Source organism: Tauraco erythrolophus, chromosome 7 (assembly GCF_009769465.1).
Source record: "Tauraco erythrolophus isolate bTauEry1 chromosome 7, bTauEry1.pri, whole genome shotgun sequence".
NCBI lineage: Eukaryota > Metazoa > Chordata > Aves > Musophagiformes > Musophagidae > Tauraco > Tauraco erythrolophus.
The window spans coordinates 19,977,715-20,004,941 of NC_141471.1; the positions used below are offsets into that span (position 1 = coordinate 19,977,715).

General features: G+C 40.5%; 1 protein-coding gene across 5 annotated transcripts in view; it reads right to left on the reverse strand.

Annotated features, from left to right (window-relative positions):
* KIAA1217 (KIAA1217 ortholog) overlaps window positions 1–27,227 on the reverse strand; it is a 255,715-nt gene that overhangs the window by 169,472 nt on the left and 59,016 nt on the right. For 3 of the 5 annotated variants that reach the window (XM_086614402.1, XM_086614401.1, XM_086614400.1), the window contains exons 1-2: window positions 22,742–22,811; window positions 17,415–17,701 (exon numbers count right to left, since the gene is read on the reverse strand). In XM_086614402.1, the coding sequence (XP_086470528.1) occupies window positions 17,415–17,701; window positions 22,742–22,811 (357 nt within the window). Of the gene's footprint in view, window positions 1–17,414; window positions 17,702–22,741; window positions 22,812–27,227 lie in introns of those variants that run through there. The other 2 variants (XM_086614399.1, XM_086614403.1) reach the window with 2 other exon arrangements.

Below are 27,227 nucleotides of genomic sequence, written 5' to 3' on the forward strand. Positions count from 1 at the left end.
ATAGGGTCAACAGATAAAAATAATCAGGGTTCTCAGAAAAAAATAGTTTCATCAGATCTCAAACCATTTTGGGTGACTTTCTTCTGCAACGCTCCCATGGTTCAACAACCCTTCAGCAATATTGAGTCTGAAACTATAGCACGTGTTCTTGTCACAGTGCACATCCAGAGGTAAGGCTATGCTTGAGTACTAATTACTCTCTTCCTGGAAAATAACTCCTCTCCTTTTATGATAGCATTACACTAGGAACTCTTGTGAACTTGCAGTTCAAAAGATTCTTACATTCCTTCCAGACTCACCGTTTTCCAGGGAACAGCTTACCCTGTTCCTGGAAATTCCATCTGGCTATAAGAAAAAACCAAACTTCACCATGACAACAATAAAAAAACTGCAATATATTGCACAGAGCAGTGGTGGAATCTCCTGCACTGGGAATATTCAAGACCCAGCTTGACAGGGTGTGGATAACCTAATCTCAGACTCTGCTTTCTACAGCAGTTCAGATGCTGTCCAGAGGTCCTTTCCAACTTACGCTTTGCCATGACACTCAATCACATGCTTGCTCAATTGCAGCTAATTCATTCTCCATTAAAGTTCTCATAGGCTAAGGCAAAAGTTTACAAAATTATTTGGTCTTGTAGGTTTGTAATGCCACTGTTAGTTTTCTAAATACTAACTTGGTATCTTCTTTTAAGTTCTTACGTGTGAAAATTTTGATCCATGTATTATTGCAGTATATTGAACACTTGTCTTAGATACATCATGTATTTACACCATGCTCATAATTATTAATTGGCTCTATTCTTTACCACCAAAAAGCTACTCTGCAGGTGGCTGCATGCTCTACACCACCAGCAGCAGATTCAGCCACACAGGAACTGTGTGCAAGGCATACGCTTGTCTGCGCACAAACACGTGCGCACGTTTCCCAAGATGGTTACTTGGGTCTGACAGTTCATTACATCTGACTTTATTTCTCAGCCCAAAGGATATGTTTACACATCTGACTAAAATCTTTCCTCGTCTGTTTTATTTGTCGTTTTCTTTGTAAAATCACCATTCTAACACTTGCCTCTATTTACGCCTTTACAGAATTGCTTGCCAACCTTTTTTGTATATTTTAATGATGAAGTATTCAGAAAACAAAATATAATCTCATATTAAAATACGCTCTCTGAGGTTTGGATATTCTCTGGTTTTGTAACAAGATACTGTGCACCTAACAGGACAATATGTCAAACTCCTATAGGAAAAGATTGTGATGCAATTGTTTGGCAGCCTAAGCAGAGGGAATTTCTTCACCAAAGTCCAGATCCTGGTAAAAAGCTACATTTCTATAAAACCTGCCTTTTAACATATTCCCAACAACTGTTTCAAGAGGTGACCACATTTAACATTATTCTACATGGAAAATTTTAACTTCTACCTGTATTTACTTCCTCCCAAATGAACTCATTTCACCACAAATTTACAAAAAATATCAAATAAGGTTGAGCAACCAAACTCAAAGTTTTGTTAAACTCATGTTGGCAAACCAGGATGACAGCACTTTATTACCGACCTTTGGAGCAATCCACGGATTTCTTCAAATGTTAAATGTCACCTACTTCTCCATCTGCTAGTGCCAAGGGGCAGCAAGTCTCGAGGCATCCCAATCATTCTGCTTTAAAACCTCTACAGGGAAACATCAGGTGATGGCCTTTCCTTGCCTGTGTCTGCAGGTAAATTTGATTTCAGTTTTCCAGGAGGAAGAGTAGAAACTATGCTGGTATCACTGACCAGCTATTTCCCAGGACTAAAACCAACCCAGATGATCTGTTCCAATGGTCTAGCCATGCTGCAGGCTAATACACTTCTGGCTCCCCTACAAGGGACTGAGGTCAGGAGAAATCTGTATCATTTTGATATTTCATCCTTTATGTAATTTTCTGGATGCTACAATAATCTTCCCTCTCCAGCTATCGAGACAGAGATCCCTAAGCACTTGCTACTACTAGTCTTTCAGTAAAGGTCACTGTACTCTACAAATGATTTGTGGCAGCCTGTAACACAGGAGCGAAGACAAAGAAATACCCTGCAAAAGAAAGAAAAAGCAAAACAACTGCACCATGGTTTGCTTTCATTTTGTTTGTTTAATACTGTGGATGAACAAAACTCTCAGAAGTTTCTTGGCCTGTTAAACAGTATCTGCAAATCTTTAAACAATGAGCTTGTTCTTAATGGTTGTATTAATTCAAATTGTATAAAACTGCTTAGGTTAAGACTGCACAGCTTTCACGTGAAGTAGCACAGCAATGTGTCAGAGAAACAAACACAGGTTTTGTCCTGTTGACTCTCAGACTGCTAATTATGAAAAAAGGGGGAAAGGCCCTGTGATCTTATCCCTTACGCTTTCTGACCAGCACAATCTGGCAGGAAAGAAATAGCTCTACTGATAAGAGCAGCTTCACTCTTTTAAGTGAATGTATAGTAGCTGCTCTCCTTCCAGTCAAACAGAGCTTGTAGTACAGTATTTACTTAAGAAATTTTCCAATAGGATGAATTATTAACTCATTTCGATCGTGGTTTTGGATTAGACCAACAAAAAGAAGTACAACTGCCACAACATCTCCAGATCTCAGCATCACTTTTCTTTTGATCAGCGCACTTTGGACTCACAGAAGCAAACTGCAATCATAGTCAAAAAATGCCGCTGAAAAACTGCAGTTGTATTAACAATTTAATCAGATGCTTTTGAAATCATCTACAACAAACAAGAGTTAATCTAAACATCCACCTGGGACGGTGAAGTCAGTTTGATGTTTTTATATTCCTATTTTTTGAGGCCTTCCAATAGGAAGAGCTTGGTTATTGCACAACATCTACCTTGTCACATATTTACACGGAGCTTCTAGGAAAGGCAGTGGGGAAAAAGGGTGCCTTTATTACACTGCTGACAACCAACTTCATTTCCATGGGGGATATTTGAGCATCACAGCATCATGCCTAATGTGTGTCTGAAGCAGGAGCTTAAACAAGAAACTGGTTGATCCTCCTCTTCAATGAGAACAAAGTGACAGGAGAGATAAGAGATATCACATGGGCTGTTCTTTGCAATACTTCTTGGTGCCTGAAACTTCAAATGATCACATAGCACAGCTATGGTTATGACTGCTTACCTGTCTCAGTTGTGAACAAGAAAATGGGAAATTTCTCCTTGTTTTGTGAATCAAGGCAGTCTAGTCATGCATATGTGCTTCTCTTGAGCACAGTATCACAGTACACTGGTAACCCAGCAGTCTGTGCCAGTCATTAGTTTTCAAAAGGATTTTAAAGGTTTTGCTCTTAAGTGCAACACCCAACACACCTAGAACTGACTCAAGGCATGTTGCTACCATACCTGCAACCAGAAAAGGCTACTAAACTATCAGTCTCTGATTTAAAAGGGAAAATGTTTTCCATGGCTAATCAAGGCTTTTCTTCCTCACATAACTCTTACTCAACTTTCCCTCCCTCTTATATTTCAGATAAAATAACTTGAATTTGCCTATTGCAGCAGGGTGCCGCCAGACTCAGCTACTTTGCTGAATTTGGGTGAACAAATGCAGGTGATTTTGTGGGTTGGCAGAGATACCAGTATGAAATCAGGCTGGCTGTTTTAGTTAAATGAGCACTCAAACAACATGCAAGCTTACGTTCCCAAACACAGGTCCTTGCCATATATTGAAGTAAGTAAAACTAGCTCATCACCCTCATCTCCACTGAAACTATTTGAAGGCAGGGTGAACATTTTGAAATGATGACTGCATTTTAAAAGACCTCTGAAAGATCACAGAACCCAGACATTCAAGAAAGTTTTCAAACCACAGGGAAGATAAGCCAAAAACAAAGCAGCAGTGGCTAGACAAACCTCACTTGAAAGGCCTGATAACTTTTGTCTGACTGCTTTTTTCAGAGGAAGTTAGGAGTTAGAAAAGCCTTTCTGCTCTCAAAATCGAAGTGTGGTTCTAAATTTTTTTTTTAAAAGAGAAAGACAATGACAAAAGCAGACATTTTGGCAGAATCCAGGGAAGCCTGACAAGTGGCAGCAGAAAGTACAGATGAAAAGAACACATAAGTTCTTTTATTGTAGAAAATACCTAGAATTCCATGTTTATCTTACCACAATAAGCTACTGAATGGTTATCTAAGCTGCTCTTGTTTTGCCAAGTGACTCAATACATGTGTACGTTTTACCCCGCATTAGTTTTAGCCTGGTGTGTTTAAAACGCTACACAGCAAGTAAATCTAATCTAAAAGGTTATATGTCTCTTCAGGAATAACAGTCTTCAGAGAGTGATCACCTTAAACAGAAAATCATTTTGGTATCAATTCAGAATTATTTTCCCCAGTTTCTACAACTAAAATCACATAGTTGTGATATATTACAAAAAGCCTAACCTCTTCTCTCTCTAGTAACACATTGCTAATAAGTACTGTGAGAAATCTACAAAGGTACATTCAAAAAACCCAACCCAACATAAGGAGTACCTCACAACTACTTCGTTGAGTATTTGTGAACTTTTTTAAAATTTCCTCAGTTGTTCTTTTATAAAATATTAAAAGTTTCCCTAAATTTCAAGCTGGCTTTGCCTATATAACACAGTCATAACAAAGAAATCTGTCTAACATATTATAAGTGGAACTATTCTTGGCAAAATAACATCTCTGAGCAAGGTTTAAGTCATGCAGAAACAAGACTGAACTTGTGAGTTCACAGCTTCTTTAAAACAAAGCAATACCCGCTGTCACAGCATGAGGAAAAAAGATATCTCGAACGCAAAATTGCAGAAGCAAGAGAAGACATAGGAAAAAAAGTAGCTCACTCATCTTCACTGTCCAAGTATCTTTGGAGTAAAAGTCTACTCTTTTCTAACCTCTTCAATTCAGAAGACGTCCACAAAGTAGCAGTTACTTCAGAGTCCTGGAAGGCTTCCAATGAATAGACTAAACCTTACATATAAACACTCTCTATAATTAGAGAAGAAATTATCTTGGTTTTTGGACAGTGTATGACAAATTTTAAAACCATGAGATGAAATCAAACTGTATTTTAACAAGGTTCAAGGGAAGCCTTGTATCTGTAGGCTGTCAGTTTCCCTCTCAGGAACATCTGACAACTACTGTAGTAACCTAAAGTTTTTTGTGCCTTTCAAAATCAACCTAGAAACACATATAGACAACAGGATAGCAATAATGAATACTTCAGGACATTCCTTCTTACAAGAAGCAGTCTTTTGGGAAAAAAAAAAAAAAAAAAAAGGTCTATCCAAAAGCATCCATTAACTCTTACACAAGCCCCACAGAGCAAAGCCCTGGTTCTTCATCAGAGCTGTACCTGGCTGGCAGAAACGGCACCAGAGGAGCAGCAAAGAGCTGAGAGGCTCCTTTTTCTTTTTGGTTGTGCCACGGGAGCACGAATGGCTACCTCCTCCTCAAAATCCATCCCCTTGGTAGCAGACTGCTGTCAGCATGGAGCCACAGAACCAGGAGCAGCACCAGTCCCTCATCCTTCCAGGGCAAATTTTCTAAAGGTGTGCACATGCAGCAGAGCCTCATCTGCTGCAAAATTTTGTTACACATCCGGGTGTATGAATGACTCATATATAAAAAAATACTGGTTTCTCATGGTTGCATGCTTGCATACAGGTGGGGATTGAATAAATACACATTTGCACATGGGCTAGAACTACCCTTTTGCGACAGGATTAGTACCCGAGACCAGGAGGTCACAATTTAGCAACGAAAAAAAAAGGTAAAAACACGCACAGTAAAAAGACAAAGGCAAAAAGCGCGCTCAAAGCACTGCAAACACTTAATGCTATGGTGAAATCTCTTGTGGAACTGAGCCACAGCAACAACCAAGAATCACAGGCGACCTCCGCAGCCGTCCTGCGTTACTGAAAGCTATTCATCGGCCTCAGGAAGAAACCTGACTCCTACTTGCAGCAGGATCCCAGGCTCGGTACGGGATTAACGCAGTTGTTCAGGAGCGGATCAGAAAGCTGTAGCTGGGAGCCTTGCCTTCGCAGTGGTGCCCATCAGCTGCCGGCGCCAGGGAGCCACGAGTGCCCGGCGTGCCAGGGAGCAGCAGGTGCCGGCAGGACCTACCCCGCGGGAAGGCGCCTGCCACAGCGTCCGGTGTGGAAAACACTCGGTAAAAATAAAACAGAAGGGAAGTACACACAGGCCAGACATTAAATGCTTGTATCTGATATCAGAGGAAGAGCGTGTTGGTCGGACAACCTGCTAGGAGTTTGAGCCAATGTACTTCGGTCAGCAGGAACGTTTTTATTGACATCAATACCAGCACCACGAGGGCCAAGAAAAACATCTTGCGGTCCGCACCTCCTCGCTCCATCCCATCCCATCTTTTTGTGATATTCAGAAGGGAGACATTCTCCACTGATTTCCAGAAAGCTTTTGATACTGTTTCTATCACGTTTCCATTTAAATCCTCCAGTGACAGACACCAAGTAACTGCCTGTGGTAAAACAGAAAGACAGCCCGGGCTCCGTAGCGCAGAAACCCTCCTCAGCCCCGCTCGTCCACACGGGAGTGTGCCAGGGGCGGGAAGGCGGCACCATCCTGCCTGTGCCCCCAGCACTGGGTTTAGTATTAGACACAAAGATGGCAGCTTGGATTAGCAGCTGATAACCAATTGAAACAATAGTGATCCTTATTTAAAACAAACAAACCAAAACAACCCACACCCAAGAAACCAAAATACTGCCAGCAGTTCCTGCCAAATCACCATACCTGCAATAACATGGTGATTCCAGTCTAAATGCAGAGGAATACTGAGGTTCTCCCATATCCCTGGCTAGTAGATGTTGACATAATATTGCCTTTTTAATGGAAATCTATTAAGCAATTTTAACATGAAATAGCTTTTTCAAAAAATAAAGAATGCATGATATGCATAATGAAACAGGGAAATTAGCACACAACATCTGTGAGGCTTTGGAAGTTTGGGGGTTTTTTTTTTCAAGACTTTTCGGTAAAAACATAACTTAGATCAAGAATTTACTGAAATGTTCATTTCTCTGTTAAAAAAAAAAAAAGAAAATAAACCAGGATTTTAAGATCTATAGGAAATTTTATAAATGTCCTAGCTTTTCAGGTACACATTTTTAATGGAAGTACTTACGTTACATCTATATCATTAAATTATTTTTTACATTATGCTAAATAATTCTTCTTCCTTTCAAACAATATTTACTCTTATTTAAATCTTCTTCTTCCTTTCAAACAATATTTACTCTTATTTAAATCAACCAACCAATGTCATTCAATTATTTACTTATTTATTCAGCCAATGGGAAATAAGAGACATTTCTTCATACTTATTCTAATCAAAGTCAAATATTTGCTCCTTCCGTGAGTAATTTATTACTAATTACAAGAGTCTGAAGTATGGTATTTTGTGTTACTAAAAATAGGGCTACAAATGAACAAATGTAGCTAAAATTATGCCTTCAAAGCACAGTGGAAGAAAGCCCAAAGCTCATACATGGACATTGACAGCAGGTCTGTTTCCAGACTTCAGACATCCACATACCCACAAAATAGGTGCAAACTGGAAAAGCCTCTGCTTATTCGTCTGGCAGTAAGTGTATCTGGAAGTGAATATGTCATGTAAAATTTAAAATCAGACTCAACTTATTTCCAATACAAAAATTGTTCTAACTCTTTGGTTTTTCACTGTTTACTTCTTCCTCTTGTTGCCTTCCTCCTTCCTTGGAAGACAGGCTTCCAGACTGAAAAAATACTTAACTTCCATTGAAACTGAACTACAATCAGTTTTTCTATTTTGAATTAAATTAATGCAAAAGCATGGAGACAGTCTATTAAATGTATATATAAGAAATGTAAACCCCTTAGAGGCTGAAATATTCTTAAAACTTAGTTGAGCTCTGCAATTTACAGTCATGAGACATTAACATAGTCAAGAATTTAGCAATCCAAACCAGAACTGGACATTCATGCAAGTATCAAGAAGATCCAGTTTTACAACTAGCAAGAACATAATTTTGGAAGATAAAAATGAATCAAGATGTGAGACAAAATAATCTGTAACTACTAAAGATCAGAAAGTACATGATGCGCATGGCTGATTAGTCAACATCCACCTCCTGAGAGGCGGTTAGAACCTCCTTAAGAACTCATGGTAAGAGCTATGGTGAAAAATATAGTATTTAGATTTCAAGAGAATAACTTCTCTGTTCCTTTCTTTAACAATTAATTTCGATTTTTAGGTTTTTTTTTTTTTTTTTTTTTTTTTTTTTTTTTAAGTGAAGTGCACCTATGGCAATGTATTAATTAGCCAGTGAAAATTTTTCCTAAACTTAAACATATGACAACGCTCAGTGTTTACTAAGGCAGCAACCTCTTAATGAATGAACGGAATCACTACAATCCACAAAACAAGAGACAACACAAAATGCAGCAGTACAAAAGGTACTAATTAATGACCAAGAAACCCAACAAAAACAAAAAAGGACCCTTCATAACATAATCTCATCCAACCAAGAGTCCCTATGTTGTCTTGATGTGTCAAGATGCAAAACTTAATACCACTAGTTTCTGAATTTACTGAACTGACAAAAAAATAGAGTGAACGTTAAAACTACACATCTCCATTCGAAGAGAGAGGAAATTGGAATATATGTTCACAAGAGATTTGCTTGTTTTATTTACTCGTTCTCTTATTTGAGCCCAGAAAGTAGACTTAAACCCAAGGGATTATGGTTAAACCAAGCCAGTTAATCAGATGACTTTGGTGCAATTTGCCTTTGTTAGAAAATCAACTGAAAAATGTTGTAATGTAGCAGCAATGGTCCAGAGGTGCATTTACTTTGCTAATGACTGACATAAATACCTGCTCCCCTCCCAAGTGACAATGTGCAAAGAGCACAAAAATGTTCCCAGTGGGAAGCTAACAGGACTACGCAGCTGAAAAGAGAACCACCAAAGCACATTCACAACCATTTGCAGGGAAATGCTCTTGAGACACAGCAAATGTTCATAAATGTTGAGGCTAATCACAGGCTACAGAAAGAAGCCCTGACGAATGACCAAGGAAGCTATGCTGTAACCTCAGCTCTACCACCAACACGGTCTGTTGCCCACAGCCAACACCTTTTTCTGTCTGTGATACTCCTTATCTGTCAAACAAGCGATGAGAGAGAACACCTGCTCAGAAACAGCACAGCCAAAGATGTCTGTAGACCAGGGCTTCATTTTCACTTCTGTCACAAACTTTTTGTGCTCTCCTAAGCAAATAAGGGGCTTGAAATGAACTTTGGGGTCGTGGACAAGCCCCATCTAGAAGGATACTGAGGACACATACCATGCTGTTCACCCCTGAGCTGGGCATGAAACGCAGCAACCTGAGGCGCTTGGGTTTAAAAGTAGAGTTGGAAGAGGAAGCAGTGGCAAAGCACCTACCATACACCAACCTACTTCTGCAGGATTTGTAAAGAAAGAGAAGATTTGGCTTTCTGGTTGCCTAAGCCTGAAGGATGTTCAACAGTCACGTCTCCATCTCTGGGCAGAGGACCATCATAACCAGGCTACAGCAACATGGGGCCAGTGCTTTCCATCACTGACTCCTGAGACTTTGCTGCTGAGAAGAAAGAGGTGCAAGGCCCTTCTGGTCAGGGAGAGCATGAAGAGAGAAGCTCAATTCTGCAGACTTCTGATGAGGTTAATTCAGCAGCTGGCCTGAGGGGCTAACCACAAGGCTATGGAAGTTGAATCCTTTAATACGTCATTGTCCAGTGACCTGACTTCAAAAAGGCAAAATGTAGAGTTTGCCTATTCCAGACACCTCCAAGCTTCCCCAGAGGAAGAAGGGCATCAGGTATGGGTTCAGAGGAGACAGGAGGTGCCTCCGGCACAGGGCTGGTCACTACCAGGCTCTCCTCTCCACCACACTGAAGTAGTTAGTCCTGCACTGAACTCATTCACCAAACAAGGCCCTGCTGACTGCTTCGGTGCAGTTTTTGGTAGTCGTCTACAGAAGCAACTCAAAAAGCACCGGGATTAAATTGAGGATGTGAAAAAACACATCTATAAATGCCCCAGGATATTTTAAAGTTTCTGAAAACTAAGGAATCTGAGGTGTCTACAGTAACTGGGAGAGGTTTCCATGGGCAACTCTCTCGAAGGCAGCTGCCCGAACTCTGCTTTAAGGGATACCAAAGTCCTACATTCTTTATTGGATCTAACCGTAAGTACTGAAACAAGATTACTGCAGGCATTTATTCAGTAAGCTGAATAAAAAGTATTCTAAAATACTTTGTCACAAAATTAGGTTAAAAAATACACACTAAAAACTCACATGAACAAAGGTAAGGATATAACAGCTACCTGGGACTTCTGACTTACAGACAATACACGCTACTTAAAATGCAGAGGCGTTGCCACAGAAGAAAAGTTACTAATCCTGTTGGGGCAAAGTAACTGCACCGGTGTGTGGTTTGCATGAGGGGAGGGAAAGAAAAAGAAAAGGAATTGCTTTATTAGCCTTTTTGCAGCTTTGTTTTGTTTGCTTTTTAAAAGAACAGCTTTTTTTTTATTACTTTGAACTGAGAGATATAAATGAAGAAACTTATGTTTATCAAAGCAAGTATTATTACTCTAGTTAAACTCCACTTACTTCCAGAGATACCTTAAGGCTAATAGTTTAATATGTACCTTAATATATTGCCTTATTTTTCTTAAGTAAAGGGTAACATTGAAAGACTTTCCACTGAGACATTCTACTAGGAATACTCTTTTTCTTCAACATTTTCACTTACAGTCAATACAAAGTAAATCCACTTTACTTTGCTAATGAACTAGCTCTTTGTTCATTTATCTATCAAGCTATTTATAAATATCTTGCAATCACAGCATTATCTGGGGGCTAAAGAGCATGTTTCAACTCAAAACAAACAGACATGTCATCTCATGTCCTTCCATAAACAAAAGCTAAGGGCTCGGATTCCAATAGAGATTTAAGCCTGTAATGATGTTTCATATGTTCCATTTCAGAGCTTTACTTAGGTGATTTCAGCAATGCAAAATAAGAGCCGTTTCTCTTAACTTACAGCAGCACTGGAAAGCAATAAATTGTTGTACCAGATGGTACATGAGACAGGGGATGCGTGTGGATGCTGTGGAGGGTCCCTCCCTTCCCAAACGTGCAACGTGCTCCGTGAGGCTTATAAAGACTATCCAGGCAGACGGAGAATCGCCGCCTCATTTGGGCAGGGAGGTAGTACCCATCGGCGGAGAGGAGGCAGGAACTCATAGAAATTCTCCTGAAACAACTTCTGAAACTTTTTTTTTTGCCCTGAACAAATACCTACAGCTCATGCTGACAAAATAGCAAGTTCTAGCTGTATGACACTGACCTCTCAGATAGAAACAGGCCTTTTTTGATGACACATTATATACAGCAGTATGTGAAGCAAGTATTAATTCAACAAAATGGATTTTCTCAACTAGAAAAATCCACAGCAACATATATCCAGATTAAAATCCCATTCTTCCCAGGCACTGTGTACATTTTAAAATCAAAAGTAATTTTTTTAACTGGTACAGACCAGAAAAGTATTCACACAATATTAACACCCAATTCCATGGCATGAACAGCAACAGTGTAATGAATGCAAAATATGCTAGTTCGTTTGACACATTGTCATTTGTACATATTCTAGTACTAAATAATTAACACTCAGACTTTTGGAGAAAAGTTAAATTGAAATTAATTCCATAATATTCCCATTACTGGCTTAGTTTCAAGATATAACTATGAGTGTAAAAGCAAAACAGCTGTGACCAAAACCAAAATTAAATAAATTAGTGATTTCTTCACTTTTTACTTATTATAAATCTATTCACTGTCCTAATCAATAGATATTAAAAAAAAAAAGGTTTATTTAACTTGCCTGATCAAGCAATGCAGAACATCAGAAATCCTTTACATTCTGTTTTTTCACCTGGAATTAGATAATGTGCTTAACATATTCTGCAGCCCCCTCATTCCCTAAATCCTCCTGAGGACTTACATTAAACTGAAGTTTCTCTCAAGTTTACATTTCTCAGGTGTCTTTAGACAGAAGCTACAATTTTTCTCTTTTCATGTTTTTAAGCTCGGACGCTAACTGGCGCAAACCCCTCACCCCTTTTCCCACCTAGATCTAACCCTTTCAGACTAAGGCATTTGAACCAATTCAACTTTGCAGCCCCAAACCTGCTTCCCATTATCACATCACAGCAGTGCCAGTGGGGGGGCTATCCCTTACGTACTGATGTTTACTTGATCTGTCGTGATCGATGTAAGCACAAAAGTGGTGGCAACTAAGAACCCAGGGATTTTACTCTCTCTCCAGAGGGACTGAAAATACCCTTTGTTTATACCTAAAATCCAAAAGTCCCAATAGCATTTCTGACTTTTACCTCCAAATATGTTTACCATCTACTAATGTAAAGGAAAATCTCTATTAAGAAATGCCCCAGCGTTACCCTGTGATGTCAGAGCATATACTCAAAGTCGGTCTGACCAACTGATAGTACGATTCATTAAAAAAAAATAAACAAAACTCAGGATTTTTGCAGATACAAAATGCTGGAATAAATGCTGCTGTAATTTTAGGGTTCTATTTTAACAGTTAAAGGAGAGACATCTGGCAATAATCTACAAATAAATACAGTGTCTCCATTCTTAGTTTCTCCTCCAGAACACTACCTAGGACATTTTTGCAGCATGATTCATGTAATCAACATAATACATTACAATGCTTTTCTACAATGCTTTTCAAATAATTCCGAATTCTCAGTTCATTCAATAAAGAACCCATTTTCAAAAGAGAAAAGGGAACATGCCATGCCAGAAAACTTGGTTTATTGACTCAGCCCTGCTGCCAGGAGGAACAACGTGGTGAAGCAAACTCCACGATTTCAAAAGCATTTTTTTACAGCAGGGCAGAGAAGAGAGAGTTATTTACCGAAACACGAGATTCCGCAGGTGAGGCCCGAGATGGTCTGAAATCCGCTTCCTTTAGTTCCAAAAGTTTTAATTTATGATGAAGCCTGTAATAATCCTTTCAAGCTGCCAGGTAAAACGCACGCCATATCTCAGCCGTATTTTCTTTCTCCCTTTTGCAGCGTAACTTTGTTATTTGCATAAAGCTTAGCTCTGACCTATGGGACTTTTTGAACATCTACATGTTAGATTAGCTGTCTTGACATGCTCTATCAAGCATGACATCATGGATCTCCATGGTAACCTTAACCACACCTGCCCAGATGCCAGAGTTACCTGTCATGCTCAGACCTAACTGAACATAACAAAACAAAACCTCAACCACCATTTTCCAGGCACTCAGCCTTGCACAGGCACCGGACGGGTGTTTGTTTTTTTTTAAATTGGTGGAAATCTAATTTTGTTTGCCAATAAATTTGTTCTTCACAGAGCACTGGCTGAAACGCTAGAGCTGTTCCCAACCCTTCCACATCTCCCTAGTCAAGTAACAACAAAAGAAATCTGTGGCAAACATCTTCCAGCTCATTTTCTAAAGGCACGCTCAAAAGCTCCAGGTCTGAAAAACTGCTACATACTCATTTTTGCTCTCTGCCCCTCAGAAAGGTTGTTTTTTTTAGGGAGGTGACTTGTAAAACAGGTTCACAGCAGGGATTACCCCCCTCCCACGGCCAGGTTAGCATTTTAACCTCTTAATTGCAAACTCTTTTTCATCCTCACAGACGCTGGCCCAGCTTTTATACTTGTTCCGGCTCTTTCCTTTGCTGCCGACCAGAGTCAACCCCACCTAAGCGGGTGACCACGTCCTACCATGAGCTCAGCAGCAGATGATTCACACCATCTCAAACTTCAGAAGACCGAGACTTTTTTTCCTCCTTCCTTTCTCTTTTTTTCTTTCTAACCTTCCTGGGGATTACGTTAGCGCCTTGCTTTCATTAACCCAGACGAGACAGCCTTGGCAGAGGTACGATATCCAAAGCTTCTGCAGAAACTTGCATTACCTACAAAAAAAGATTTTGTTCCTCAGCTTCCCAGGCTTCCAGGCGGAGGGAGCTCTGGTTCCTGGCTGCGGGGTCACCTTGCAAGGGGGACAAATTGCAGCGTGAGGACGAGCCGGCGGGCTGCAGGTCACGGAGCCGTGCCCGCAGGGTGCTGCATTCCCCTGCGGGTGTTTTGGGGTGCACGAGGCACAGCACGCCTGCACCCCCCGGCTGCTGCAAACTCATGCCCTGGTTTAGCAGGCAGACCTGCTCAGCTGCAGGTTATTTGCCTTGTGGCAGTATCCCAAGGCTCTTGTGCAAATAAAGACGGCCCCTGTCTCTGAGCTTTCCTTTCCAGAACAAGGTATCACAAAGAGGGTAACAAACCTGTGGGGCAGAGGGATGATCTGTGTGCACAGCTGGGAGGTTTGAGGTCACCACGTTAGTTACCATCAGGAATCCCCGCTGGCATTTTACCCAGCCACGATTATACTCCTGATTTGTGGCAGGTTATCAAGAGTAGAAACGGGTCCTCAGGAGGCACATCCAGGGAGGGATTTATCTGAATAAATGAAGCCTGGAGGAAACCATTAATATGTAGTGGAAGAGACAGACAAGATTCAGAGCTGACCTTGCTGGTGGAGGTGATACAGTATGTTCTGACAACATCGAACCCTTTTTTCCTGATGCTAATTTGCTGCAAACCAGAAGTCAGTTTGCCATACTCAGATACTGTTGGTAAAAAATGGGCAAGAGAAGAAAGTCCACAAAAAAAGAGGCAATTACCAATCTTGATTTCCTGGCCCACTTTCATTGGTTATGGACCTGACAGGACTTAGAGCAACCTGAAAGACAAATGATGTGACATCCAAGGGACTATCTCTCGACTGTAAATATTGGGATGTTTTATGTTCCAGGTGCACCATTTGACATAGAGGTTAGAAAATGAAGTTGCATTGGCTGCTATCCGTGATAGATCTCCCACAGTGAGGAAATTCCCACCATGGATAATGTTGCCACTTGCCACTGGAGCTGCTGGAGAAGTAAGAAGGGAGAAAAAGAACATGGAAAATAAATCCTAACATTGTAATTCATGTCTTCCCATGCATCTCACAGATTTTTTTATGTGATGTGTTACTTACACATGCCTACTACATGTGCATGTAGTTTGTCTTCTAAGCTACTGCTACACACATATGCATACAAGGGGAAAAAAGCAAGTATATATGCTATACACACACATACACCCTCTGAAGCAAAATTATACTATGGTCTTACTCATGGAGCTGCTAAGTAAGCCTGCATTATGCATTATACATACACATATAAATATATGCACATATATCTACGTATACCTATGTGTATATATATGCACACACAGATACATACCTATACACATACATACAAACACACACACACAAAATACTCAGAAAACGTGTGTGTGCATGCACAGACCACAACTGGTAAGAAAAAACCCTCTGAACTGTAATACCACGACCATAATAATCTGTTACTGCATCTGATGAGTCAGACTGTTGATACATTTCAACTAAGCAAATTTCTTACAGTTTATCTTTTTTCTTTAAGTTATGCTGAATGGATGGATTCTTCAGCCTCTCCCATTCCCAGGAATGACAGCTTGATGCTCTAAGAGTAATTTTAAAGTTACTTTGTTTTAAAATTCACACTCATTACGTACAATACATACATCTAATCATCAAAAAATAGAAGCAGGAGACATTTGCGTGAATTTTACCCTCTATAAATTAGCAAGGATGACACATTTTAAACAAATAGCAGGAACAGTTACTGCATTCCTTCTGTAATTTATTGCCTTCAGAAAAGGCTCAAATTACAAAATGTGTAGGGTGCAATGCTGTAGGCTGTTCAAACTGGGTTTGCAGTGTCTGCAACACTGGAACTAAATATTTACATGACTCTAAAAGATCTAATCTCTGGATTTCACCCCCCTCCCACCCCCTTTATTTAATTTGTATGCTATCTTTATCCACCACCCAGCACATTCCACACAGTCACTAAAGTTCATAGAAGAGATAAGTGGGGAGGAAAAAAAAAAAAAAAAATCACAACTTTCAAAGGAAAGGAGGGAAGCTGTTTAAAAATAAGGAATAGGTCACCCTTGTTAAAGCTAAAGTCTTGCAGCAATTTTAGCTGCTGGGGACATACGGATTCTAGCAGTTGTGTTTTGAGGCAGTGATAGCACCTGGGATCTCCAGAGACCCTGTCAAAGAGAAGTTGTAAGGGGGAGTTACCAAATGACCATCTTTCCAAATCTGTAACAATGGTCAGATCACCAAAGGTTTGGAAGGTTCAAAAGACACTGGGAATTCAGTAAGAACTCCCATAGCAGAGTACAGTATTTTGCCAATCAGTTTTTATTCCTTATTTACCATTAATTTGCTGCAAGTGCTGAAATACCTATAAAACACTAAGAAAAAAACTTTTATAAAATGTTTGCTGTCAATCATTTGTTAAATTGAGAATAACGAGCCCAAGATTTCTGAGCCTGAACTCTAAATTCTGCTGTTTGATTGAAATAAACGTATTATGGAATAGAACATAAATTGTCTGTAAAGCTTAACAGATTGAACTCTAACATTGCACCCAAAACCAGAGCCCAGAGTTAGACTGTGAACAGATCCTTGCACAGCATTCCCTGAATTCACAAGGTTGGTGTTGACGGCGGATCCCACCTGCTCTGAGAAATAGATCAGTTTGTCACATCTCCTCTGACCCTACATCTAACTTTTTTGCTGCTGAAAAGCAATTGGAGGCAGGCGAAAAGCAAACCACCTTCAGGTATGCTGCTGACAGACCAATGCGGATGTCAAAACAGCTTGGAGGAGGCGGATACCTGTGGATAAGTTCATTCTGTTTGTATTAAAAGACTCAAAAATAGAAAAGAAAGCAAATGAAAGGGTAACAGAACCAGCTAAAGCATACAGAGACACTCTAGTGATATTTTCTTTTCTCCCAGGCAGCGGTGCCAATACTGAAAGTGTAACAGAAGTTAACAGCTGTTCCATATTTTCCCTTCTGCTGTGAAAAGTAGATGGAGACCCATATACTAAGATCAAGAGTCTCACCTTCATCCCTTTCACTGTGTATATTCTAAAAAAAAATGAAAATATCTTCAAAAAATGTCAGTTTCAACAAACAATTCCAAGGTAATATCGAATAGCTTCATTTTTGTTACTGTTTCTTTGAAATTCAAGGGAGCAACTAAATTTTCAGCTATATAAAAAAAAAATCTGTTTAATGCTTTGCTACATTCTCAACTTTTGTAACGAGGTGACACTGAACTTTACAAAAGTTATAAGGACTGTTTAACAAAAAGCAAGATAGAAATTTGAGTTTCTTACTTGATCTCTCAGTCTCTCCTGGTGACCCATGATTGCTGTAGCATGGTGGGGATATTTCTGTTTCAGATGCTCAAGAAAAGCCTCTCTCTTCCTGTCCATTTCTGAGGTTTGCATTCCCAGTATTTCTTTGGAACTGCGAGGACCACCTACTGTATGTCTTCGAGGGATGTTGCGGGTGGACTTTGAATTAGAAGAAGCGCGACTGTTCAGGGTCGAAAGGAGCTCTTTAGATCGGAGACATTCTGCATCATCTAGTGATGTTACATGCAAACTGGTTTTTGCCTGGTCTGTGAAAAAAAACAAACAAAAAACAAACAAACCCAAACCAGAATATTACAAGAACTTAATCCCAACATTCACATTAATAAGAAAAAGAAAATAATTGATATAAAAGCTAGGTTCTTTTAAAAGTCTCGTAGTATTCAATGGCATGTTCTGCATTATTAGACACATATATGTTGTAAGAAGCAGCCCGAAAATAATCATTTATATAAGCTATGCACAGTACTTACACATTTTTAACACACAACTGCAGTATTGCCTCACAGAAAAGTGAGCATCATTAAAGTCGATGTTCCTTTTATATCATCTTTACCACTATGTGACTTGAAAAGAAGATCTGACAGGGCCCTTATTCCTTGACCTTTAAAACCTACAGGATGCTTTCCATGAGAAGAAACAGGTTTCTTCAATAGGCTCCAGTACACTTAATGGCCTTGTAACTGGTATCGTTAAGGATACCAACTGATAAAATTCCTTTGGCAAGTAGATTTGAAATCCTTAATCTTTTCTCAGTGTGTTCTCAACATACTCTGAAACACATATGAAGAAGGTTTGGGGGGCTTTTTTTCCTGATTTCTGACTGTGGTCTGGTTTTAAATTTCACGGATCTCCCCTGGATTTTAAACGTCTCAGGACAGCAGGTTGGAAAATACTACATCACTTTTTCAATAAACCATTTCTTAAGAAAAGGAATAAAAGCAAGTTTTGTATGATATATAAAAAGAAGGATAACACACCTCTGATAAATTTCACTACTTTAAAATCTGCTTGAAGACTAAAGACCATGACGATGTTTGTAAAGAGACAGGCAGACACCAAGGGTATGTAAGTGCTGGCTTATCTTCAGGTAATTGTAACAGGAATCCTCTGGCCCATGAAAAAGCATAGTCTGGAGCCTTGTTACCTAATACCTTTGAAAAATCCCTCACTCCTTTGTCAGCGAAGGAAAAAAAAAAACAAAACCAAACCCACACCAAAACCCAGAAGCATTGAAAAGGCCTCTCCAATTTTGATGTGGCCTTCCCCATCTTTAGGGGCAGCCTCAGACATCCCGGGGCATGTTAACCCTTTGCAGCACCTCTCCAGGAGCCGGAAGCTCCTTCCTCTACTGTCTTTCATGCATCTCTACTTCCCTTCATCTGACACTTTTCGCCTTGGAGCCCTTTATCCCCCGTGACCTCACTGCTGTTTGGAAACAGGCATCTACTTGCTTTTTTTTATGGTCCAGTCAGTCAGTTTGACACCCTGCCTACCACTCACCTCAGGATTTTACACTGAGGATTTTTCAGCTTTCCGGTGTGCATTGTCAGTTGCCTGCTAAGTCCCATGAAACTTCAAGCCCTGGTGGTAAAGCCACTGCCGGGGTGATGTCTCACCAATTCGCACGGGGAAGCAATTCCCTTGGGTTTCTCAACTGGACTGGGCCCTGGAAGGTCCTCAAAGACTTTGCATGTTTCTGTAAGCTTCCTATAATGCTCAAAGACTCCAAAATATCAACAACATCTTCTCGTTTGCAGTCATGGAAACCGATCCTAAAACCAGGACCCGACACAGGAGCCCAAGCTGCAGCTGGCACCACGCTTTGATGAGCACAGATCCAGGCACAACTTTGAAAACAGGTTTGGTTCAGGGAAGTTTTATTCTTACAGAGATTCAAAATGCCATCTCTGATCTACGCAGCACCTTCTCAGAAGCACGATCCTGGTTAAACCTTTAGAGCAGCAGCCTCACGTGTTGCTACACACTCACATACTCAACTTTTCCAAGCACAAATCAATTAAAAACCATCCAGCCTCCCTGATTACTGAAAACTCAAAGCACCGACCGCCAGGTACACTCAGCTTGTTTGAGAAAAGTGCAAAAAAGGAGAGTTTTGCCTGCAAGAAGTAAGTGTGGCTACTCCAGGTACACTCAGTCAAAATGGTTTCCAAAAGCTGCACAGTCATTTCAATGGATTTCACTTGGAAGGGAAAAAGAGGTGGGATGGGGCTGGCTGGAATTTACCATCTTTAATTTGTCGCACCAAGAGCCCGGAGGTTATATCCCTGAGGCTGCTGGAACAAAGGCAGTAGACATAAATAAGAGATTTCCTTGGAGTTCGAGGGAGTCAGCGTAAGCGTGGGTGACTGAGTGCAGCAATTTGGTATAAAGCCTTAAAGTATGGTCACAGCAGCAGTTTCAATCACTGAATTGGTGGCAGGCACTTCCTCAAGAAGGCAGGTAAACCTACACTGACAAACACAATTGAGAGCTCATGAATGTGTATTTCGGGTCCTAAATCTCTCTCATGCAAAGCCTTTCCCTACTCTGCACTTCACTCATTTCAATAGTTTAAGAAAATGCCAATTATTTGGAACATAAAGAGACATATCAAATAAAGTGTTTTACCACTATTTGTTATTGGGCAAAACCCTGAGAAAGAATCCAAAATAACATATTTTTTCTTATTCTGTATTTGAAAGATCAACAAATTATCTTATTTTTCTTTCATATATTTGGAAAATACTGTATAAATACCAGTGAAAAGAAAGGAATGTAAACTATGCAAACTAATTGCTGTCCTTGCCAGCGAGCTGACCCAGGCGTTCAGCACAATTCCACAGCATCGCAGCACACAAGCAGCACGCGACTTTCTGTCCAGGCCAAACCCTCTCTCATGTTTGACTACAGGTCTTTCCCCTAGTAATTGCTGAAAAAAAAAAAATCTTCCTTGGCCACTTCCTAGATAGGGACAAGTGACTTTGATGGCAAGTTTGGAAGATGAGATGAAACCCCTCTTATGTACCGCGGGGCACATAAGCTCCACAGCTGCTGTGTGGGCCACCGCGCTACAGGGAGGAGAAACTGAGAGAGGTTTTCCGGATCCTGGAGATGCTCAATAACAGCGTGGGCAAACGTTCCATATCTCCCCAGTGAAGATAATAGGCCTAGAAAATCAATCCCCACAGATAACTGTGAAATGTGTGAAGGATCATGTGATGGTTCCCAGAACAGAGCTAAGAGTAGGGAAAAGATAAATAATGCAAGTACCCTCCTTGGAAAAGGAGTAAAGAGAAGCCAATGGAAAACACAAAGGTGTGAGATAAGCTTGTCTCCCTCTCTCCCTCCCTCATATTCAGAAGCTAAAAGCTGAAGGTCTTACTGTTCAATAACGTAGCAAGTCTAGAGGGCAACAAAAAGCAAGAGCTGCTGATTGGCTGGGGACGGCTTTGGTTATCCAAAGGCTTGAGTAACTCTTACATTTGAGTTGCTTCTCTGATCCGAAAACAAATGTCAAGATTTCCTAACACGACCCATTACTACAGTGGGTATAACTACAGGAAAGGCCCAGGTCTGCAACGTAGAAGCAGTATGCCTAGTATTATCAGGAAGATTATCACGAAGGATTAATAGCTGTGAGCTAGAAATTTAAAAAAAAAAAAAAAAGGGAAAAAAAGTCCTTCAACATGTCCTGGTATGCAATTCTTCTAAGTCACACCCTCTACGAAGTCTACAAAGGTCAGGAAAGTCACTTTGCTCCATTACTTTAAATGTTGTGAAGATTTTAATAGTCCTGTTTTGCAACCCAAGTGCCACGAGAGAAGAACAATTTCAGAAAGGAACAAGTATGAACCTGACCTGTACTGATACTATGAAACTGAGCCTTGGAATAAACCACATTGAATATTTAAAGTTTAAGAAAAGAAAACAATTTTAACAGTGTAAGTCAAACCCATCTCTGTTATATAATTTCCTATATTTATGCTAGCAGTAAATTTGAGATTATTTGGAATCTTTCTAATTTACTCCACTGTCTTTACAATTAGCTCTCTTTCCAAGGAACTTACAAATGTAAATTTTGGATATGGGCCAAAACTACTACATTTAGTTGTGAGCTTTCGGCATTCAAAATTTTTAGGACTCATAGGATTGGGCTGGTCAGACCTCTGTTTTTCCAGGTCCACACGTATCTCAGGCATGCTTCACACAACCCATACAGAAGAAATATGTTACTGAAAGCTTTTTTTTCCCCCCTATTCAGACACATCCTTTAAGTGAAGATTTCCATCCCACTAAACATAAACATATACAGACACAGATGCACGTGACTTGCACTGCCCAGTATTTTAACTTAAAAAAATTATTCAAAAGAGCATCAAGCAATTAATGAATCCCCAGAGGAAAAAAAAAAAAAAAGTATTTTTTTTCTCCTAAATTCTCTTGGCAATATATTCTGGTATTACATACTCGTAAACTTGCATGTTTTTTTTAAAACCACATGTACCTGACCATGCACTATTTATTTCACAGGAGCACAGTAACACAACTTTTTCTCAAATGCCTATGAGGAACACAACACACATGGACTGGGAATGCTCACAGGTGCTCCACAAATACGTGAAGAGACATAGATTAGATCAGGTATTTGTCGTGCTACCTGAATTTTAAGCTCCATGTGGAACATCCCACGTAGAACTCACCAGGAAATAGTTTTTGTTCGCTCTTAGACAAAATATATAGTGCAACACTCATTGTACAAACGCACTACAGCTGACCTGCCGTGAAATCCACGCTCAAAATTTCTTGGCCTCACACCAAAACAAACCCAACTGGTTTCACACAAAGTAAACCAACCCTGCAACAATCTGCCATGAATCTCCCTCTTTTTAAAAGCCACCCCGGGAAAAGATAAGCTCAAACCCACTTTTAGGAAAGAAGAGCCGTTTCTCTGCCATAGGTGAAGCGTGCAGAGCGTTTAAAGGGAACGTGACATTATTTGTGCCCCCCTCGCGGGAGCGGCACCCTCTGCACCAGGCAGCGTCCGGCACGCCGTGACAGCAACACGGCAGCTCCCTGCTTTAAAGGTTAGACAGAAACCTCCCCAAGAGAAAGTTAAGCTCACAAACTCGGAGTATTAGGGAGATCTGCAGAGCCATTAGCACAAGAAAGACATGCTTTTTTTTTTTTTTCCTCCCCTCTCCATGCATTCTGCCTCCAGTTACAAAAAGCAGCAACGAGGGGAACGTTTAAAAGTAACTCCATCTTTGCCTGATTCCCCTACTTACCCTTCATCTGCCTGCTGTCTGCCGAGCAAGCCAGGCACAGCTCAAGTTTCTGGCTTTCCTTTTCCTCCATTGTCCCTGCCTACCGCACAAGCTCCCCTCTCCAACTTGGAAGCCGCAGCGCCCGGACTGTCAGCACCAGTCTCCGGGAGGAGAAAGGAAAGGAAAGGAAAGGAAACTCTCTCCCTTTCCCGCAGCGAAGCGCCCCGCTAAGCGCCCCGCATGCCCGCCGTGCCGGGACCCGGGGTCCTCGCCGCCGTGGCGGTGGGCGGTGGCGGGCGAACGAATCCCCCAAGCCCTGGGCCCCAACAGGTGATGGGCTTTTCTGCAGGCGAGCCCCTAGCCGGCTCGCTTCCCGCTGCAGCCAGGGAGCTTTATGAAAGGGAACGTTTCAAACATGATTACAGGCCTGAGTCTCTGCTGGAATCCGAATCCGTAGCCTTTTAAATCTCCGTCATGGGACAAAAGCCTTTCCATGGAATATTTTTTTTAAGCTCGTAACCACCAAGCCCACAAACATTCCTGATAAATGCTCCTCTGTCTTTTTTAGCGTCTAGTTTAAAAGTAATTCATTATAGGAGCACTTTGAGGTTTTGTTTTCTGGCGAATTCTTTCAAGCTGTTCACAGAATGAATTAGGGGAAAAAAAAGAAATCAAGATACAGGAATTCAACTTTAGTGAAGCCAATAAAAATGAATGGTAGCAATATGTAAGCAGGGACTTTGGTTAAGAGGGATTTTGAAGCCTCAGTGGCAAAGCATATAGAAACATATAACTAATTCTCTTTTGGTAGATCAGAGGCAGGAAGCCTGCATGAGAATCAATAGATCCACCGGGCTGTGAGGCAAAAAGAGAAGGATGAGATCAAATCCCACAGATTCCAGTAGATGTCACGTGTCAATTTAATGATGAATTATCAGACTGAATTAGTCTATCAAAATCATAATGCAGAGACAGAGATGGTGGAATAAACTGAGTGTGGAGTTACAGCATCAAGACCGAGAAGTTTCTCCATGGACAACTTCTAAATTAGGTTAAGAAAAAAGCAAAACTGAGATATTAATAAAAATATGCAATTTCTGATTTAAATCAACCTCATACTGCAATAACAGATAACAGTATCTTGGATGTCTTTTTAAACAGACTTAGCATAATCCAGTCTTCCAAGCTGTCTTCAACTCTGACTTCAATATAACATCAGCTCAATTGCTTGCAATGACCTCTCAACCATCTGGACCAGACAGGCTAGAAAAGTTCTCCTACGTTTCCTTCTACGTCTCTATCTGGTAGAAACGTCACTCTGTCTACCTAGATTATTGAATGTGGAAATGTTTTGTGTGTATATGAATTCAAGACAGAAGCTCAAGGAGCTCACGCTCCAATCCTCCCCTTTCCACACAGAAAAAACATTTGAGTAAATTACAATTACAAAACTATTGTTCATTAGATCAGACATACGTATTCTCTAGCACTTAAGAAATATTTATTTTCCTTTTCAACAATTAATTCTATATGGTCTTGGAACTTGGCAAAGGTCCCAGAAATCTGGCACGGAAAACACAGAAAAGATGAAAATACAATCTAAACATTAACACTGCTATTTAAGGTCTGCAGTAGAGTGCTCCCAACAGAATACTCCTATAGTTGCCCTGCAATATAAAGAAAACAGTGTCATACACATCATATTTAGAGTAGTGTTTTTACTGGCCATGGGTTACTTTCTGCTCATTCTGACTGTGGACTATTTTAGGAGGAGAAGTGATGGCCAGCCATCTCACTTATCTGACGTTGCCTTTTGTGATATGGAGGAATGTGCCTGTAACACTGAGGTTTTCCAGAGTCTGGACAAGGGTGATGAGCCTCTTGCAATTTATATTCACAGCCAGCTGGAAGGAGAAGAGGGCTCTTACAGGAATAGTTATCACTGAACACCATCAACTTCAAGAAATACAGAATAACTCAGAAACCCCTGATGGGAAAAGAAAGCCAGTACAGTTGCCTGAAGTAGCAACGTGAGACCTGTACCAAGACATTGTCTGTACACAGGGCTCAGAAACTGAGAGTTAGGAACCTAAGGGCATTTTAAAAGGCCTTATCCTGAAATAATGCAATGGAAAGCACAAAATATACTTGCCTACAAATGCTTAAAGGGAAGGTGCTTTTGCAGCCTTGTACAGAAACTGGGGTTGCTCAAGATCATCAGTACAGTTGGTACCAAGAGCCTTAATGAGATCAAAATCAACGCACTCTAGCCCCTTAGGAGGCTTTACCTCCAGCCACGGTGTGGAAAAAAAAACCCTAGGAAATTAGTTTAAGACTAAAAAAAAATTTAAAATTTCATTAAAATTAAAATTCCTACTCTTAGCCAATACCATTAATTTTCACAGCCATAAGCACAAGACAGAGAGTTGGTCCTTTGACCCCTCCACTGTCATGTCTTACTGACCAGCCAGGTGCCTCTTGAGACGGTGCCAGCCTGGTCGGAATGTGTCGCTTTCATGACCACAGCAAGATGCTCCCACTGCTGAGACTGACAGTAAATGTTATCACTGATGCTGCTAGGGGTCCTGAGCAACACCGACCCCCAAAATGCAGAGATGATCTAGGAGAGATGGCTTATTTGGTTGCAGACATGTGACTTGAAACCTGGGTGTCACCTTGGGAGAACTTCTGCGGTTGCAGTAGTCGTCTCTCAAATGGCATGAAATAGCACTGGCAAAAGGTGAGACTAAATGTGGCACGCCTCTGTATCATCAGAACCAAATAAGAAAAAAAAGCTCGCCCAGCCTCACAGGAAACATAATCGCCTCTGCTGCGACTCATGACAGGGAACAGTTGGGACAGCAAGGTCTCAACACATGTTCTCACTTTAAGGGAAAAGTCCTTGGTCCTAAACTGGATTTAATTAATATATGTAACAAAAGCATTCCTTAAGATGTTACCTAAGCCTATTCAAAAGAATTAGTGAGACTCCATTATACTGTTAGGCTCAAACAGAGAGCTCCCCAGCACAGTCACTGGGATGAATCACTAACAAGTTAAATAAACTCGATTAACCAGTTCACAGCACGCAATCAGCATTTGTTTATCTGTAGGATCAACAATAACAGTGGTTCCTTTTAATTACTGTGCTCAGATCTGGACCCATCAATATCAAAACAATGCACAGAGAATAATTGCTAACAGGTTATGCTGTTTTAATTGTGTTTAAAATTAATGTCCTAGAGGGTCTTAAACACTTCTGGGTTTAGCATGTGCATAAAAGGAACACTTAACAAATACTGGCTGCGCTCAATTAGTCAAACTTACAATATACAATGACTCCACAGCTCTAGCAATTATTTGCAACTAAAAAAACCTGAGAAGTTAATTATTAATAGTTAAATCAGAAGCATCCCGTAACTAAAGACCTGTCTTGATGTCCATGTGAAATCATGTAGCCACTGAGAAATACATCATGAACACTCTCAGTAGGAATCAGTTTAATGCTGTCTAGCCTATTATTGTCCAGAAACTAAATATTAGACCTGAAGTGGTGAGGGGGAAGTCTGGGAGGAATTACAATCACTCAAGCAGGTCACAGTGCAGCTCCTCTCCAAGCCATCACACAGCCAGGGATCGCTGGAGCCTGCCCTGGAGGAGGAAGCATCAAGAGGACGCTCCAGTGGATCAGGAAATCTCCCCTCCATGCCAGGGAGATGTGGGTGGCTATTCACTACCAACGACTCAGACTTGAAATGGAGAAGGTAACTATGGAAAAACAGCATTGAGGGTGGTGAAACTCTGATTCCCACCTCGGACAGCGGAGAACAGCTTCAGGGCCGCAATTAATTCGAGCACATCTCTATTCTCGTTTGTGCTTAGAGAGTTCACTGCGGTCCTCAGTGTGGTCTCTCAATGCTTAATAACTAAAATACGCTCACTCCTAAAAGAAAAGGACTATGTCCAGATATGTGTATTATCAAAGATGATGTAATGCTAGCCACTAGCCTGTACAAGCACAATAATAAAAATCTCTGAGGTCTATCAATACAAATCCATGCAAGTAGATCTGGGAGAAAGAGGTTTACACTATTTTAAAATTAATTGTCTACTGATTTGGTATCATACAATAAGGAATCACAGATTTTTAAGATGTGGAGGGGGGCTTTATGATCATTTGGTCTCATCTGCGTAGTAAGGGATTTCAATGAAATTGGTTCTATTTCTAATGCAAGGATAGTGGTTAAACTATTCAGTTTCAAATTCAAATTAAAGGAAAACATTTGAACTTGATTTTAAAATGTACGATGACAAATAATCTAATCCAACCTCTGAGATCATATATAACGACATTACCTTCACTGTTAAAAAAATCTGTGGAGTTTCAATATTTGTACTCCATACATTCCAGTTCAGTTAAGAATTCTCATGCTTGCAAGGAAAAATTAGCCAAAGGAGTGAAATGGTAACACTCTAGCTGAAGTGAAAAAAAAAGAAAACTGAGTAT